General features: G+C 44.6%; 2 protein-coding genes across 4 annotated transcripts in view; one reads left to right on the top strand and one right to left on the bottom strand.

The window, feature by feature from the left end:
* On the bottom strand, window positions 1-9246 carry NUP43 (nucleoporin 43). Its single transcript, XM_005488097.4, has 8 exons — window positions 8957-9246; window positions 8452-8574; window positions 8112-8189; window positions 7026-7203; window positions 5312-5447; window positions 4280-4431; window positions 2338-2460; window positions 1-1075 (listed from the first exon to the last, which is right to left on the bottom strand). Exons 1-8 carry the CDS (start codon window positions 9074-9076, stop codon window positions 861-863), a joined length of 1125 nt encoding a protein of 374 aa, XP_005488154.1. The 5' UTR covers window positions 9077-9246; the 3' UTR covers window positions 1-860.
* A 6022-nt stretch (window positions 9247-15268) lies between these two features.
* The window catches only part of PCMT1 (protein-L-isoaspartate (D-aspartate) O-methyltransferase), a 42810-nt gene continuing 39625 nt past the window's right edge, over window positions 15269-18453 (top strand). For 2 of the 3 annotated variants that reach the window (XM_074537769.1, XM_074537768.1), the window contains exon 1: window positions 15271-15588. In XM_074537769.1, the coding sequence (XP_074393870.1) occupies window positions 15330-15588 (259 nt within the window). In that variant the 5' untranslated portion in view covers window positions 15271-15329. Of the gene's footprint in view, window positions 15589-18453 lie in introns of all 3 variants that reach the window. The other variant, XM_074537767.1, reaches the window with a different exon arrangement.

Below are 18453 nucleotides of genomic sequence, written 5' to 3'. Positions count from 1 at the left end.
TCTTGTGCAAAACTTTTTAATAAAAAGAGAAAGAGTTCTCTGTAAAAGAAAGCAGGTACAATGCTAATAAAATTTAAAACTTTTCAAAGATTTCAATAAACCAGACGTGAATTTGTGACAAAGACTATGTCTCAAGTTTAGAAACTCTCATTCTTACACCTGAAAACACAGCCAACACATCTGTCAATTATGACTTCTTAATTGCAAACCCCATTTTTCTGTTGGGAGATTTACTGGTGCATTATCAAGTTTTAACATGTAGCATCCACGATAAAGCTGTTAATAATTCAAAATAATGTTGCTAGAATGCTTAGATTCCTATAGAACCTTTCACATTTCATAGCTTTAACAGTTTTCCTTCCAGCTCATGAACTAACATTAACAGTTATATTCCCCTATATATAAAAACTCAGCTTAAAAAAAACCCATCTCTTTCAGGTGACATAAAAAGAACTTCCACGAAGCCCACAGTTTCGCTTTAGAAATGATACTTGAAAAATACCTTTACAGGGAAAAATAAAAATTCAGCATTTACCTTTTCCTGTGTTTTTATGTATGTGTGTATTATGGACATCACTTGACAGCAAAGATTTTGCCCTTTAGTGACTACTTTCCTGCTTGTCAAAACCAAGCAGGCAGCAGGGAAGAAATGGCATGTAAGCTTGCTCAGTTACCCATCCTGGAGCATCAAGTGACAGCTGTCAGAATGTGAAGCACCTGACTTCTTGCACAGCACCAGGACCAAGCTGAGGCTGCTCCCACACATGCCAATAACAGACTAGTGAGTAGCATTAGGAATGAACCTGACATTTCCCAGTGGTTCAAGCTGGTCAATGCTTCAAAGGGATATCACAGTCACTTCATGCAAAAAGTTGTCTGTTCACATAAATAGCCTCTGCATCAGTACCATATACCAGGCATGGTCCTAGAACATCTAAGCTATTCACAGACAAAGTCTGGTTTGGAATGAGGTTGGTGATTTCCATGCGGTCTTTGGTCGGATCATTGCTTAGCCAGGCACTTACGACAGACTGGTTCATGGTGCTGTGGGAAAGATAGGCAGTGCTTCTTCCTCCTGAAAGAAGGAACACGAAGTAAGTTTCAAATTCGTTTATATATTCTCAGAATTTGGAGAAACACAGTAGATATGGGTCAGACATAATGGAAATAAAATTTTACGTTTAAGTCAGTTTTCAGAGTAGCTGTCATTTCTTTGGTAAATGAAGGAAAAAATAGCTTAAAAAAATCAAGTTCTTGAAATAATTACAAAATTATTTACCAGCTCTACCCTCAGCTAAGACAAATACATCACAGCAGCTATTAACTCATCTCACTGGAGAGTGTAAGTACCTGCAAGTTTCTCTATACAGATACTAAAGCAAGGGTACAAGAACACAAGTCTGTTTATAGAATGTCTTGCTCTATTTGGGGTTTTCAGCTTTGCTTCAATAACACTTATTCCCTACTGCTCCTCCTTCCCACTTTGCAGCAAACGATATACCTATATTTGACTTTTAATTTTTTCCACATAACACTTTATGTTCAAACTGAAGTCTCACACTGTAAGACCCATCATTCAGCATAAGATTAGCAGGTGTGAGAAGTGATGCTAAAGGATTTATACTTCATATACTTGCAAACATGCAGAGTCCAACTTGAATTAGTAATCCTATACTTTCCATAGATAAAACTTAACTTTGAATGACAACTTGGAGGCCAAAGGCAGCAGGTGACATCTGAAAGTTTCCCCACTACTGTCTAATGTGGCAAGGTAGCAGTCTTTGTGATTAGAATGTGAAAATAAATGCTTATATTAAAAGTCAGTATCATAACTTTAAAATCCTGCCACCATGCAAAAGGATCCAGTTTCATTTATTGAAAGTTTCAATTATTACCCTGAATTGTAAATTCATAATTCTACTATCTCATTAACCTACCAATTATTTTTGTATTCTAAGTTAGTGTAACTCCCTCAGAGACTCAATAATGTTAGTCAGACTGTCTCTGTTTCTCTTCTACAAACAGATGATTTTTAAGTGAATACAGTCCATCTTTGAAAGCACAGATGTGCCCTTCACACACTGGTCAGAGGGTAGCAGATTAAAAACACCCAAACCAGACCATGAAAAACCCTGCACAACTGTTTGCCATATAAGTAGTTTTTCTCAAGTGCTTATCTAAGAAAAGTGCTTATCTAAGTTTGCTTTCTAAGAAAAGAAAGCTGCTTGTAATTTTCTGTATTAAGATTGTGTTATTAATTGGGTCATGTGAGAACACTGACTGTAATGATGTTACCAACTCACAAATTCAGTGCAGATGGACTTCAAACATCCTTACCTTGATGAAGAAAAGATGGTTTTTCAGATACGTTTGTGGAAGTATCCCAGTGCCAAAGAGATCCATCTTCAGAACACGTGAATAAATGATCAGGGTCAGAGGGATGGAAGTGAACTTCCCACACTGCAAGTATCAAGCAAAATCATTTCAAAACAAGTCTCAAGTACTTCAATCAAAGCATTTGGATAGCATGATAGAGACATGTGTTTACAAGAACCCATGCCTCCATCAAAACTTTCATTTTTAATTTTGTGTGGGTAGGAAACCCAAAGCCCCATACTAAGTTATATACTGCAGTTTTCCCTCTGCTGGCAGGGGGAAAGGGGGTAAGAAAAAAGAAGGAAAAAAAAGAAAATACTCTATTTTGTTGCATTTTCAGTACTGTGAAAATTGTTGAAGTCTTATCTGAATTCACGCAATTTGCATGTCATCTTCCCTGCAGTTAAGTTTAAATCTGCACATAGCATGCATTCCTTCCCAGGACACACATTACTTTGTGTCTAAATACCACAACTGCAGAAGACATTTAAGTCAGTAAAATGTAATATCAATAAATATTTTTATTCCTTGTTATTTAAATGTAGCATCAAATCACAAAATTTTCAGCATAAAATGAATTGCTGTCTTGTTCACATAGTTGCCAGGAAAGTGAGCTATTTCAGCACTGTGGAGACACCAAATGAATGTTCAATCTCTCCTTCTTCGTCATGTTTTCAAGTTTGTTAGTATCTGCATTCTGCTTTACTTTATCTGCACTAGCTTCCATGGCTATTTATCACCAACCCTGCTAGAAACAGCCATTCTGATCAAATGCATCTAATAGCTCATTGAAGAATTGCTTACTAAGTCTATTTTTAGTTTAGAGAGAGTTCACTTTTATCTAAAAGCAGTCTCCTATAGAGAGAAGGAAGCCACATTTTCCAGATGAAAACATGGAGCAGTAGTAGGCATCCTGGGAAGAGTATAGAGATGAAGGTTAGTGATACAGAGTGAAGAAGGCCAAGGAGAAGCTGGACCTGAACCTGGCAAAGGAAGGGCTTCTACAGGTATGTCAGCCAGAAAAGGAAGGTCCAAGAAGGTGTATGTCCCCCAATAATCCATGCTGGAAAGCTGGTAATACTGGACAGGGACAAGGTTGAGCTACTCAACAACTTTCTTGTGTCAGTCTTCAATGGCAACCTCTCTTCCCACACCTCTCCAATGGGTGGGCTACAAGACAGGGTCTGGGGAAGAAAAGTCCTTCCCACTGTAGAAGAAGTTTATGTTCATGACCACCTAAGGAACCTGAATATACATAAATCTATGAGATTCATCCCAGAGTCCTGAAGGAATTGGATGATGTAGTTGCCAAGCTACTCTCCATGTCTGAAAGGCTATGGCAGTCAGGGGAAGTACTAGGGGACAGAAAAAGGGAAAGATGGGCACAAACCCCTGTTTAAAAAGAGTAGAAAGGAAGATCCTGAGAACTACCAACTTGTCAGCCTCAGCTCTGGTCCTGGGAAAAACATGGAACAAATCCTCCTAGAAGCTATACTAAAACACATGAAGGACAGGGGCATGTAGTGATAGGACAAAAGGGAATAGCTTTAAACCGACAGTAGGTTTAGATCAGGTTCTTAGGAAGGAATTCTTTACTGTGTGGGTGGTGAGGCACTGGAACAGGTTTTCCAGAGAAGCTGTGAACGCCTCATCCCTGGAAATGTTCAAGGCTGGGTTGGATGGGCCTCTGAGCAACCTGGTCAAGTGGAAAGTGCACCTACCCTTGGCAGGGGAAGTTGGAAGTAAACAAGTTTTAAGATCTCTTCTAACCCAAACCATTCCATTATTAAATTAAGCAGCAAGTATGTGAGTGTTTTCTACCACAGTTACAACTTATTTTTACAGTAATCAGAAACTTCTCTAAAATGCTACCTTCTTCCCCCTCTCCATTTCAGATACTTACTTTCTGCTTCATGAGCATTTAGCAGGGACACTGGCATAGTACCCTGCCTGATGTCCCATATACTCAGCATTCCATCCTGGCCCCCTGTGGCCACAATATGCTGCTGATTGGGATGCCTATCCACACAGTGCAGTGGAACTCTGTCACCTGCCCTGCAAAGAGGAAAAAACAAAACAACCAAATAACCCAAACACAATTTTTTTATTTAGCTTCTCTTTTTCCCTTCCTAATTCCGCATCATGAGCATTGACAAGTGAGGTACCTGTACTGACAGGACCTTCAGTTCCTGTAACTCTGACCACCCCAGGCTGAAGGCACATGACATCTACTGGAAACCAGAGGTATGGCAACATGAAGCTACAATCGGGTTCTGTGCCCTATGGAACATCTACACAGCACTTGACAGCTTTATAGGAGTGAGAAGCCATGCAGGCAAATAATAATCTATACATACCTATAATAATATTATTCTGATGCATGATATAATTATAGGTTTAGTATATACTAAGAGTTAAAAAGGGAGATCAGGCACTAACAAAATCAGGTACCTAAACCACAATCTAGGAACAGCAATGGGAATTATTACACAGACAACAACAGGATAGAAATTTAGCCCATTTTCTTTTCTCACAGTACCTTATAAGGCACAAAGTTACCATTCAAAAATACATTCCAAATGCCAGAAACCTTACATTAGGCCTGTGAAGAAAAGCAAATATAAACAGGTAGAGTTTGGGGTTGAGGATTGAAAGTTTTTTTTCTCAAACAAGAGAAGTGCACAGGTATAATAGTCCTTCAAAAGTTAAATCATAAAATGCACCTGCTGAGCACAATGCTGAGTCACAACAGTGGTTCAGCCATTAAGCAGTCTGCCTTTTGCTTATTTAAGTACCAAAAAAGTTAAAATCCTTTAAAAAAATAAATCAGTAATTTACCATCCTGTTGTTAGGAAGCAATTAGGAAAGATTTGAATGAGAATATATAAAGTAGCACATGCTTTTCAGTAAATAAGTAAAAAAGTGGAGCTCTTACAAAGAAAATATTTGAGATGGCTCATTTCTTTGCTGTCTGAGGTCCCATATTTTTAACTGTCCAATTGAGTTTACTGTCAAGATCTCAGTTGTGCGAAGGAAAGTCACTGCATGGAGTGTACTGCTGTCTGCATTGTCTGCAAGAGATGAGGAAAGCTTTCAGGTAAACCTGAGGAATGCTAGTCTCCATTTAATTGCAACAAAGTAACTCTTAATAGAAAACAGAACACAGCTGCTTAAACATGTGCATAACCTCTGCAGTGGCAGGGTCAGAGACCCTCTAGTATCTGCAAATACCCTGTGAAAAAGGAGCCCTTCCTTGCTTACTGTATGAAACACTACTGAGACAAATCTGTAAGTAGATGTATTAAATTAGCTCTGGTGATTACAAAACTACTTGTTGATTTGTAAGATTTCTTTTTGTAGTTCCTAGAAGGGGAATTAATTCACCCAAGCTTGTGGTTCTCAAAAGCTAGCACTTATTGACAGAAAGCAGCTATGAAGCTTTTCATAATGGAATTCTAAACCCAAGAAACAGTAACTCTGGCTGATGGCATTAAGCAGTTTTATACAGAAACACTTAATTTACCAACTTCTAGACCTTTTCCGAATTACCAATGTGGTATCAAGTTAAACTCAAATTATGCTGTGCTTGTTAATAACTAAATAGCAAGGCCCTTTTTTTTCAGGTCCTTTCTCCAGTGCCTCTTTTTGTCAAGAGTAATTTACAATGTCAAACAAGCTTTGAGGTGAAACTTTTCACAGCTTTGAGGCCTTCTGAAAGAGACACTATTTTCTTGTATTTTATTTCTGTTACTATAGATAAACTTTTTATCTTAATTACAATGGGGTAACTTTGTTAAGTCTACTTTCACCTCAAGTATTTTAAAATTCTTTATGTCAGCTCATACTGAAAATATAGGCAAATTATTATCTTTCTGCATAAGATGGAAACATTTTCTGATATCAAGACAAAAAAGTTACACTGATGTCTATTTACAGATATTTGAATGAGTTTTCTGCCTACTGTTTAAATGAAAGCAGAGGGGAAGAAAAAACTCACTAAAACATCATTATAAAGAAATGTTGGATTACTGAATACTGAGGTTCTAGAGGATTTAAAGTTTTATGACAGACTAACACTAAGTAGTTTAGCAATTATACACCTTCATGGCTCCAAATGACTTATGTTACATAATCTCTAACTTTTGAGATTTCTTTCTTCTTACCTTAACTGACTACAAACCTATGCACTTTGTACTGTACTCTTAAATCCACTAAACAACAACAAAAATAGCAAGGCATTCATTTGCAACTACTGAACGAGGTACAAGAGTCTATCTTCATGCTAAGGATTCAGCTTAGTGCCTGGGAAATGTCAAGGTGTCATTGAATTGGGAACCAGAAAACAGATTTCTTACAACACAGAACTCCATTCTGAAGAACCTGAGAGCATCTTGCAAGATGTTCCCTCTCCTCCCTCTCCAACTTTTACTGTAAAACCATGAACTTAAAAATACCTAAGTGAATACAGAAATGCATCTGAAATATGCTACAAGTACTTGAATTCTGGAGGGATATAGGAATAATCTGGAACAAAGATGTTCAATCTGGAATACTGAAATCAATACTCAATTAACTTTTTTGTTTTGTTGTATTAACCTGAAGCCCCCCTCCAAACTAGACTAATTTAAAAACCCAGGTATTTCACATACCTATAGTTCTTACTGCATCTTTTTGGTCAGCCCTAAAGAGATTTATTCTACCATCTTCTCCAACAGTGACAATTTCTGGGTTGTTGCAGACGACTCCTGTACAGGCTGCTCCACCACAAGATGTGTCTTGATCCACATGATAATGAGCTTTCGCCCACCGGTGGTCAGCAGATAATGTCTAAGTAGTAACCAGACATGAAATCATGGTCTTACATAATGAACATGATAAAAAAAAGCTTCCAGAATACTCATGAAACCAGAAACAAGCTCCAGGAAAGCCACACTACTTCATGGGAATGAGATCCCCTTATATAAACAAAAATCAAGAGATCTAAGTTTTTATCAACTCTTAAGCATAAAACCCTTCTATGACACATTAATTATTTCTTCTCTGAACCACCATGTTTACATGACCTAGCAAACAGAAATAACACTATAGACTGTAAAATGTTGTTCATTAGGCTGATGTCTTCAATATTTCCCCAGGACAGGGGAAAAGAACTGACACACTTAGAAAATAAAAGGTCAGATTCAGATCTTGATTGCAAGGAACTTAATTTATTTTAGGTACCACACCAAATTATAAATTGACATTCACCTTTACTGTGTCACTATGAACATACATAAAAAGGTAATTATGCATTTATTTCCAGTGATTTATAATCAAAGCAAAAGGCTACCGAGTTTTACACATCTTCCTTCACAGGACACACATGAGAATTCATTCATAATTTGTTAGAATTGAAAAGGAGTCGTTTAGTTCAAGAATGCAAAAACTCTGATAAGGCAGGCAGAAGTCCATTAATATCTACTGCCCCAAAACACTCTAATGTCTTAAAGAATGTTTTCAATGAATGGGCTTTATGGATACAGACGAGGCGATACCCCAGTCTGTCTCGCTTTGGAATCTAGTTTATGTAGCATGTGCGTAAAACGCTATTTTCTTTCCTCATATGTGTCAAATCAAACCTTTTTTTAACAGACTTCAAAAAGAAATTCATTTTGGTAGTCAGATGCTTTTATACTAAGATCAAAGTAACCTGTATTACAGAGAATAGCGTCTTAAAGTCAGTGCATGTCACATACCTGGTTATTTTGATGATGACGGAATATAGTTACAGTTCCTGTTGATGAGGCAACCACAATTCTTTCTTGATCCAAGAACTAGAGAGAGTTAACAAGAATGCTATTAGCCAATGTTAGTATCAAGGTGATCATTTTGATTTTAGAATAACCTAAATTATTGGTAGGTGGAGGAGAAAAAAACCAAACCCACAAAAACCACAGCAATATTGACTGGCTGTGTTCTTTTTCTTTGTAAGAATTTTTTGGCCAATCTCAGCATTTTGACAGTTCACTCTCGCTCAACTCCTCCTAAGTGACCAGCCCTTAAAAAATACGGATCTATTCAACACAGCTATTTTACCTGCATATCCATAACATCACCGTTGTGCTGGATGTCACACAGCAAATGAGGTTCTCCATGATATTCACCATTGAGGCCCGCATTTCCAAGGTCGCCAGCAGACCAAATGGAGATCCTGTTATCCTGAACGGAAAGGGTACCACATTTACTCGAGAACGCTTTGGAAAGCACCGAGCAGTAAGGCTCAGCCAGGGAGAGCAATGGGCCGCGGGCTGCGCACAGCTCCAGAGGAAGCCGCCCCGGCCGGAGGGGAGCGCTTGCCCAGGGGAATAACGCTGCCGGGCGCGGGGGCGGCCCCGCGGCTTCCTTGGGGAGCGAGCACGGCACGGCCAAGCGAAGGGCGGGAGTGCCGAGCCGGGCAGCGCTCACGGGCGGCTCCGGCCGCGCTCTCCCGCGCCCAGCGGCCGAGGCGCGGGGGACCGAGGTGGCGTGGGGTGCCGCCGCCACCCGCGCCGCGCTCCGGCAGGAAGTTCGCGCCGCGCCTCCGGGCCCGCCCGGCCGGTACCTCGTTGTCCCAGGAGCCGGTGGCGAAGACGTCGGGGGGCTGAAGCGCGGCTGCGGGCAGGGGCCGCCAGCGCGTCCGGCTGATCTTCTGCGACACGAACTTGGCGCTCACGTCCTCCATGGCCGCGCCCGCCCCGCGCCCGCTCCCGCCCGCCCCGCGCCGCGCGCGCTGATTGGCTGCGGCACGACGGCGAGCGCGGAGGGACAGGCCGGGGGCGCGGCGGGAGCGCGTCCGGGCCGGGCCAGGAGCGGCGCTGAGGCGGCCCCGCCGTTTGTAGGAGCCGGGCGGCGCCTGCTGCCCGCGGTTACCGGGACGGGCCGGGGCGGCGCTGTGCTCTGCCTGGCTCCTGCGAGCCGCTGCACCGGCGCCTTTCGGCTCGGCGTCGGTTGCAGGTCGGGTCGGGAGTGGAAGAAACAGAGGAAGACGCGATGGTGCCGCTGTGTTCCCTGTCTGCTCGGCTGGGCCGCCTCCCCTGGAGCGCTGTGTCCGTGTGTCACCTTTGCAGGACATGCACCGAGTCCTGTTCTCTCAAAATGAGTGACTTACACAACGACTAAGCATTTCTGGTCTAAGACCTGCTTTAAGTATGCCCTGCTTCCAGCTGGGGCAGAGGTAATTTTCTTCCGAGTAGCAGCCACAGCGCTCTGTTTAGAATTTAATGTGGCATAATGGTGAAAACACTGCTGCGTCACTTGTCGCTGAGTGGCGCTTACCCCAAACCGAGATCTTTCCAGCCCTCGCTCTGCCGGTGAGCAGGTGGGTGAGAAGCCGGGAGGGAGCATGGCCAGGAGAGCTGACCCAAACTGGCCAGAGGGAAATCCCACACCACAGAATATGCACACACTGTATAAACTGGGGGATGTTGGCCAGGAGGGACCAATTACTGCCTAGGGACAGGCTATTTATCTTCTTTGATTTGAATTATTAAAGGTATTAAGAGATAAGTTATTATTATCTCGACCCATGTATTTTACCTTGGTTTTATTCCAATTGTCTTCCCCGTTCCCCCTGGGGTGGGCTAGAGTGGGTTGTGGGGCTTATGTGACCAAATATTTGCCTGGTACTTGCTGGCTGGCATTAAACCATGATAATGTACTTCCAAGTGATACTCTCATTGCTCTGACAGATTCCTACCTGTACAGAAACAAACAGAATATTTTTTTGTCCTAAATGGTATGTTAAATCAAAGAGGAGCACACATGTACTTCCTTTCTAGTATTTCACTTGAGACCTAAACAACTGTGCAATAAAAAGTTCAGAGGTTAGTTGTAAAATTAAAGGCTGACAGAGTTGTGTTGTCAGTTGTCATTTCAGAGGATGAGACTATTGGTCCAGTCACTGCAGTCCAGTAAGGGACTTTCTCAAAGATTTGTACACCTTCATTTTCTGCTGCATGTTTTTCCAAAGCTGATACTGCCAGGTCTCAGAGGTTCCATCAGATGGACTTAACAGCGGCTTGGACAAATTTTCCACTGGGTATTGCAGTTTTCCTGCTAAAGGCATCTGTCAGATTTCTTCTATACAGCATTTTTGAGTTCCTCATTAAGTCTGCTATGCTGTTTTGTAATCCCTCAGGTGTGATACCAAACCAGTGATATTTTATGTGCTTTATGCATCTTTTGAACTGCATTTAACTTTTTCCTCCATAATTACATTCAGCAGAATCCAACACTGAACATATTCTAAAAGCTGGATGCTATAGTAGTCTGCCATACTGCAAACATACCTTTTAAAAATCTTTGTTGCATCTGGCAGTAGCATTGTTATTCTGCAGTGGCAAATGCTTCTGGCACCCTTTTTTAAGCTGCTTACAGCAGTTTTGCAAGTCACTGTTGACTCCAAGGGTATTTTCAGCTAATTTTTATAACACTTTTGAGAAATATCAATACGCACCCTCAGAATATGTAAGACAGTAGACCAGACAGCTAAAAGCTGAATAGAAAACACTTTGGGATTATTGAAAAGTTTTATTAGGCAAATATTTTTGTTGGCTAGTTTGTGATTTCTGTGTGTATTATTTTACCTTGTGCTTTTGGATAATTTCTTTCTTTGCTCAGGATTGCTTGTTCAAAAGCATTTGGGAAGTATTAAGGGAAGTAAGTTGGACATACAGGCTTATTTTCACTTAGAGGAAAAGAAGAGTCACAGTTTTTCTTTCCTGTCCTACATTTCTTAAAGAAATTGTTGGCAGCATGTTATATGACAGAAGTGAGAGCTGTGACAGATTTAGGGCTGCTTTGCAAACCTTTAAATATATTCTCTGTGCTTGATCCCTGTGAAAGATGTGTAGAGCATTTCACTGTAATGGCAGATTTACATAAACATATAAAAGGTGGAAATCAGCACCAGGAGAAAATACGCCTTATCTAGTATTTCTGTGGTTTTCAAGAAGGATGTTAAGTCTAGATGAAGCTGCCTCTAAGCCTTGGGTCCAAACATACCAGCTAAGACAACAAGGAGCATCTATGTACAACCCTTAAATATGGCTAAAGCTGGGAGGGAAAGAGAACTGAAAGCATGCCTGTCTCTGAGAGAAAGTAGGGGGCCTGAGAACAAGGCACTTACTAGATCAGTGATTGTACTAGAGCACAATAAAGCTAATTCTGAACTGGATTTGCTTATAATCTGCTTTTCTCCATCATCATTGAACAATATTTAAAGTTATTTGGAGATGCCAAAACAATGTGTACAGCTGGTAAGAACTGCTGGAGCTGTGCCCAGTTCATTCTCTTGAGCGAGTACAGTCACACAGCAGTGTCCTGCAGAGCAGATGCAGGAGCAGAGGGCCCAGCCCTGAGTGCAGTCATAAGCCCTGTCCTTGGCTGGGGCTCCCCCCTGGGCTGGGACACGCTGCTCTTGGCCTGAGCTCTGCTGTAGGAGGGCCTGTGCTCAGCCAAGCTGCCCAAACTCGGTGCCTGGCTTGACCTGGGGCCTGCCTTCAGCTGATGGCAAAGCCATTTCTGTCCCAGCCCTGCTCCGCTTGCTCTGCTTAGATGCTGTGGGATGGTGTGTCATCTGGAAAGTCTCATCTGGAAGGATGGCCCTCCTTCAGGAAGGGTCCCAGTTCTGCTGCTCCCTAATGGGAAAGTAACTGATGAGTCCTTCTCACCTCATCTTTGACTGCAGAGCTGGTAAAACATGCATGTGGAGTTCAAAATAATGTAAACTTCTGAAATGGTAATAAAAAGGGAAGGTACACATCAAACTGGCTTGAGCTTATAGGAAAAGAAATGAGATGAAGGAGAGTGATTAAGTTAAAAAGCAGAATGGAGTCAAGAAGAGGAGGGAGTGTAGGTGTAGAAGCCAATTAGCGTAGGGTTTGGGACATAACTGCGGAAATGTACAGCAGGAACACTTCACAAGGAAATTTCTGCTTCTGGTATACAAGCAGATGGGAGCAGACAGTGATGAGCAATTTTTCAAATTCTTCCAAAATTCAAAGAATTAAAAAAAATCTAATGGGCTTATGTGGTGGGAGGGAAGGAATGAAACAGAAATAGTAGTTTGGAGGGGTTTATATATAAATGTATGTAAGTACAGCTAGAAGATTGGGATGTGGGTGAATGTGCAGCAAAGGAAGAAGAGATGATGTGCTTACAGTTAGTGGGATCTTCATGTCAGAACAATCATATGGGGGCCCACTCTGGCTGCTGGCATTCTTGTGCCTTTTCTCTAAGAGGAGCATTCATGCAGCAGCTCCCTGCAGAGTCTAGGGAAATGGCTCTACATGTGAAAAATGCAGGTGCCTGCAATTGACAGTGGGCATCCAGAGACCAAGGTGCTCACACTGATTTGGACAAGTCAGGGGGCATAGAATACAGAAATCCCAGGTATCAGAGCAAATTGAGAGGTTCCATGTGAATGGTGATGGCCAGAAAACAATTTTTTTTATTATTTCTGCTCATATTTTTCACTGGTAAAGAATGTCCATGTTGCTTTCAGTTTAGTCTCAATGGATGTGCTCCTGATAGGTTTTTAAAATGTATTCATGGCTTGGGATTGTGGAACTGAAAGAGTTAGGGACTCCTGCATTTGTTTACTGCATAAATGGGTGCATCATGCCACTATTGGCGCATGTTAGTTTCCCAGGGCCCTTCGAGGCAACTCGGCTTGCCTGAGAGCTCCTGGAAACCTGCCAAGCCAAGTGCTGTTTCCTTCACACGTGCCTGGTATCCACCCAAGACACCCCAGATATTGTTAAGGAAGGCCCACGCTTGTTTTCATTCTCTGAATACCCACGGCAAATAGGTACACTTAGTCAGAAAGAGACTGGGCAAGACTGCAAACTCTTAAGAGAGAAATTAAAAAAAAAAGGCTCCATGACAAGTCTAAGCCTAATTCAAGCTGGTCCTGGTAAGCAGCATCAGCTTGTATGTAAATGGCTTCTGTTGTGCTTTTGGTCTCCCAAGGGGGTAAGTATCCCTGGAATGCTTTTAAACATGGGCCAGCTATTTTCTTGGCAGCAATCTCTCTTTGTGAGAGCAATGCAGTTTGCTTGCATCTGACAACAGAAAATGTCTTTTGCATTTAAAACAATTAAGTATTTCTGTGCTGTACTTTTACAATGCCTGTCTGTTCTCTGTACTCACTGCTCTTTGGGAATTCTTCTCACTCCATGGCTTCTTTCCTTCTCTCTCAGCCCACTGGGTGTATCAGGGAGCCCTTTTATATTCTAGGACAGGCTGGGAGGCTCACACGGACTGCAGTTGCCAGATCATGCTTAGGAGAAGTTAGATGGAGAGCACAGAATGAAGCAGATCTGTCTCCAGGATGAAAAGAACCAGATGGGAAGTCTATGGATGGGACTGGTATATGCATTGAGCAACTGTCAGATTTGCCCTGGACTGACTGCAAAGTAGAGAAGCAAATTCCCACCTTCACCTCTTCACCTGAACCAGCAATGACTGATTGCCTGAAATAGCTGAAACAGGTCCAACACTCCCAGCCAAGATGGGCTCTCTCACAGAAGATAAAACCTGTGTAATCTCCCATGGTGGTGTCTTAGGCTGTGTATCTGCTGGATGACACCTTATTTTCCCCAATGTTTATACAATATACAATTCATAGGGCCAACCCATCCACAGTTTTGTATCACCATTCTCATGTTTTAAAAGCCAAGCACTACAAATTCTGCTGCCTGGTCCCATGTAGATGAAATATCTGTGCCAGTGTGCCTGGTTAGGAAAGGAAGTGCTGCAAAACTATTCCCATTTGCAGGGACCAGAAGGCAGCACAAATACAGAAGTCACAGCACTGACAGTGGGTTCCCAAAATTGCAAAGATGGTATATGCTTTCCCTTTAAACAATAGAAACGTGTATAAATAACAGGTGGCAAATTAATATTGGCGGCAAAATTAATCATAAAGGAGTTTTAGAGCAGAGAGAAATACTACATTATGGTAAAAAGTGAATTCTCTGCTTTTCCTCGTTATGTTACAGGCTGTGGGAGGATCTGAAGGTGCTAAAACTTTTCCCTTAAGATTGCTACTTCATCATGGGCATATGCTGGCACACAATAAAGGCCCATGGCATTTACTAAATTCTGAGCTATTGTCCTGGACGCCTCTTAAAAGGAATTTTAATTTAATTTGTAACTTTGTCCTACGCCATCGGCATTGCACCGGTAGATGCTCCTGTGAACCATCGGTGCTTTGGCGGTTCTTATCCAATGCAGGGCTGTGCCAACTCTCCATGTCCTTCCCCGCCGCCGCCATTCCCGCGCTGCTTCCCGGGGGCGGTCGCACTGCCCTGCCCCGTCTCCGCCGCGGACACGCACGGGACGCGCAGCTCCCACGCCCCCTGACCAATCGCAGCCTCCAACACGTAGGCCTGGCCCGCGCGGGCTGGCCGTGGCCAATAGGCGCGCCCCATGCAAAACACCGCGCCGGGAGACGCCGCTAATTGGCTCCGTCGCAAGGGCGGCGGGTCGCGCGCTGGGCCGGAGCCCGGAGCTGGCGGCGCAGCCACCGTGATGGGGCTCGCCCGCCCCGACACCGCCTGCTCCGGTACCTGGCGTGTACCGACTTGTGTCTCGGGAGTGGCGAAGGCCGGGTCAGGGGGGAAAGCGAAACGGCACCTCGGTGCGCACGCACTATCCCATTCATTACCAGAGCTCTTAAGTTCACATACCCGCGCCCCCAGACCCGTTCCGCCCCGCCGCAGTTTCTGAGGGGAGAGCAGGACCGGGGTCTCGCCGCCAGCGCGCGATCCAGGGCCCCAGCAGCAAAACGCGCGGGTCGGGAGCAGCCGCTGTGCATCCCCGCCCCGGCGTGCGAGGATCCCCCACGCGTGCCCCTAGGCGCGGTGGGCGCGCATGCGCGGGGGAGGGGGCACCGCGCCGGCCGGCGGAGCGGCGGCGGCAGCGGCCGGGGCATGTCGGGCGCGCGGGGCGGTGGGCGCGTGGCCCCTCCCCTCGGCGAGCGCGCGGCAGCCGCAGCGGCGGCGGCCGCGGGAGGAGGCGGCGAGGAGGCGGTGCCTGTGTCGGCGCTGGAGGTTGTGTCCTTCCTGGGGAAGCTGCTGTGCGCAGTCGCGGCGCTGAAGGCGGCTCTGTACCTGCTCCGCAGAGTGTGCCTAGCGATGGCCTGGAAGTCGGGCGGCGCCAGCCACTCCGAGCTCATCCACAACCTCCGCAGTGAGTCTCGGGGCGGGGGCGCGGGCGGGCGGGGCTCCAGGGCTGCGGGGCGGCCGTTACCGGCCGCCCGGTGACCGTTAGCGACCGCGCGCTCCCGCCGCGCCCGCCCGACCCGCCGCCAACTGTCACGGGGAGCGGCACCGGAGCCCGGCCTCGCGTGTCCGCGTTGTCTGTCCGTGTCTGTTTGTGCGTGTCTCTGTGTCCGACCGGGGGTGTGTCCATGCGTGCCCGGCTGCTCGGGCGGGGGGTGTGTGTCCGGGCGGCGGCCAGTGTCGCAGGGCGGGCCGGGCTGTTGTTGCGGGAGGCAATGCGGCGGGCGGGGTGGCGCCGATGGCGGTCCCGGAGGGGAAGCGCCGTGCGGCGGCCGTGGGTGTTCCCTGCTCGCCGCGTCCCCCCCTCGCCGGCCCTGTTCCCGCCGCCTCGTTCCCGTCTGCCGTGTGCGAGCTGAGGCGGGGCCGCGGCGGAGTGCCGGAGGGCCCGTGATCCCCCGCACGCACCGGGATCGGCGCCCGTCTGGTCCGCTCCGGCCGGCGGGACTGGCGGTGTCGGCGGGCGCCCTCCGGGCTTTCAGGCCCGGTCTGAGCAGCGCAGCGGGAGCCGCCCGGGTTCGGGAGTCGCGCCGAAGAGGCCGCGGCTGCTTGTGTTGGTGAAAGGGGCGTGTGGCGGCAGCCCCTCCGCCCCTCCCCGGCGGGGTCCCGAGTGGCTCCGCTCGAAGGGCTGGGCTGGGACCCAAGGGGAGAGGAGCGGAGCTGTCGGGGTTGCGGACTCGTGCTGTGACAGCCGAGCTTTGCGTGGCTGCCCGGCACCGGGCGCTCCCTTGTGCTCGCCCGGGGTTTGTGCTGTCCCCGTGCTGAACGGGGAAGGTGTTGGGCGGGCGCGTCTTCGCCGATGTACTTCAGTACATCTTGAAGTCTGCAGGTCCTGAGATACAACACCTTTTGTATTCGAAGCTTGCATTTTTCATATTAGGATAGAATTACCCTCTCTTATATATACTTATAGTATTCTTTGTCTCTGCTCCTGGCCTTTTCCCTTTCTCTTCTCAAGTTCGTGTCCTAGATGTAAAAGGATGTAGATCTGGAGCCTCTATTATGACAGTTGTCTCCTATTTTAGTGATACTACAACACCGCAGACAAGGTGGCCTCCTTGGTATTCTGGTGTCATAGGAGAATCACCCTTGTTGTTTTCTCCTTTTCTCTGCTTATGTTAGATCATCTGATTCTGTGAGGTTTCTCAGTATTTTCTTTTGACAACTATCACATCCAGCAGAATAATACATGCTGAAGTGACTTTCAGCTTCCATGTAAAAACTACTAATTGTTGTAGAGTTTCATTGTAAAAATTCTGTTTAACAAATGATAATATCTTGTCTAGTTACAAATGTTGCAATACATTTGTTTTGTTTTGTTCTGCAACTGAAAGGGCTAGAGATACTGTTTTAGTGAAATACTGTTCTCTTGCACAGCAGGGAAAAGTTTTTGATGTAAAAATCAATGTTAAACTCCAAAATACATCCAAAAAGCAATTACTGCCAGAATAGTCTATGACACTCAGAACCTGAAGGCAAAACCAGTTTCTTTATTGCAGAAGACAATGACAGTTTTTCAGCACATGGAAACTGTTTAGGGCGTTGCAAATGATGATGACAAAGCTGAAAACCATTGTAGTTAGTGTACAGCAATAGCTGTATAGGAAAAGGAAAGTAAAATAGAAGCGCTCAATATTGTAATCTCAAAGCATGCACTGATGGTAATTTCCCCCTCTCTGTTTTGCATATGCATGCCAAAATATTTTGAGGGGTGTTAAAAAGAGAAATAGTGGATTGGCAGTAAAATATTGTGGAAGCAGAGGCTTTTGGTCTTGCAGGAAGACTGTGTTGTCAGCTTCAATGGGACTCTGTTCATATTGTAGGGCTTTATCAGTGCAGAGCAGCTGCTGAATTAAGACCATGACTTTCAAGTTAGAGTTCCTCAGGTAAGATGATACCTTGTTGCTAAAGTTGCAAACAGATTTAGAAAAAAGTACTGTTTAATGTGATACAGTTCTCCCAGATATGTTTCAACCAACTTAAAAATTATTGGTTACAGAAAGACTGTAATGTTCCATAGAATTCTTTTGGAGTAGTAGATCCTTCACGGTATTTTCCCCACTCTAAAAACAGCTACATAGCATTTACAGCATTTTATGCTTAAAAGTGAGAATGCAAATTGGATATGGTTAATTTGATGTTGTCCATTGTTTGTCTTGTGTGGAACTTAGTGAATGTGTGTGTAATGTAATGCATATTTTGCATAACTTAAAATAATGAAGTATGTTTTCTTCTGCAGCAAATCCTGGTAGAGAAGTTCTTGCCCCTGCCCTTATGCCACAATTCTTCTCTTGACTGTTCTGATAGAATTGCTTGTGAGGGAGGCAGTGCTGTAAGACTGGGTCACTTTCTCATGGCTTGTGAAACATCAATATTTAAGCTCCTCAATGTCTGTAAGCTGTTGTACTATTATGGTTAGAGAAGCAGTGAACTTGGTTGTGCATAAACGAGGACTGGGGAGAATGGGAACTTATTAAAGTGGTTTTGCTTCCAAATAAAAACATCATTGGAAGATTCCTGTGTGCTACATGTTCTTTTCCTGTATGCTACAGAACAGCTATAAAGATTATTCTTAATTATAGGCTGTTGTTGAGAGTTGCTAGTGCTTCTGTTTTGTGGCAATAAAATTCTCCATTTTATGACATTTGCTTTACTGCTCATTTTACTGTTGCCTTAATTATAGAACTAACTTTTCTGTAATGTAGCAATCATTGTGTTAGGCCAGTAACAAGTGATTTTACAGTGCAAATTTAGGCAATTATTCTTTATAGGCTGC

The sequence above is a fragment of the Zonotrichia albicollis genome, chromosome 3 (genome assembly GCF_047830755.1).
Source record: "Zonotrichia albicollis isolate bZonAlb1 chromosome 3, bZonAlb1.hap1, whole genome shotgun sequence".
NCBI classification, from domain to species: Eukaryota; Metazoa; Chordata; class Aves; order Passeriformes; family Passerellidae; genus Zonotrichia; species Zonotrichia albicollis.
Note: the sequence above shows the minus strand (reverse complement) of the source record. Positions and strands in the feature narration are given on the sequence as shown.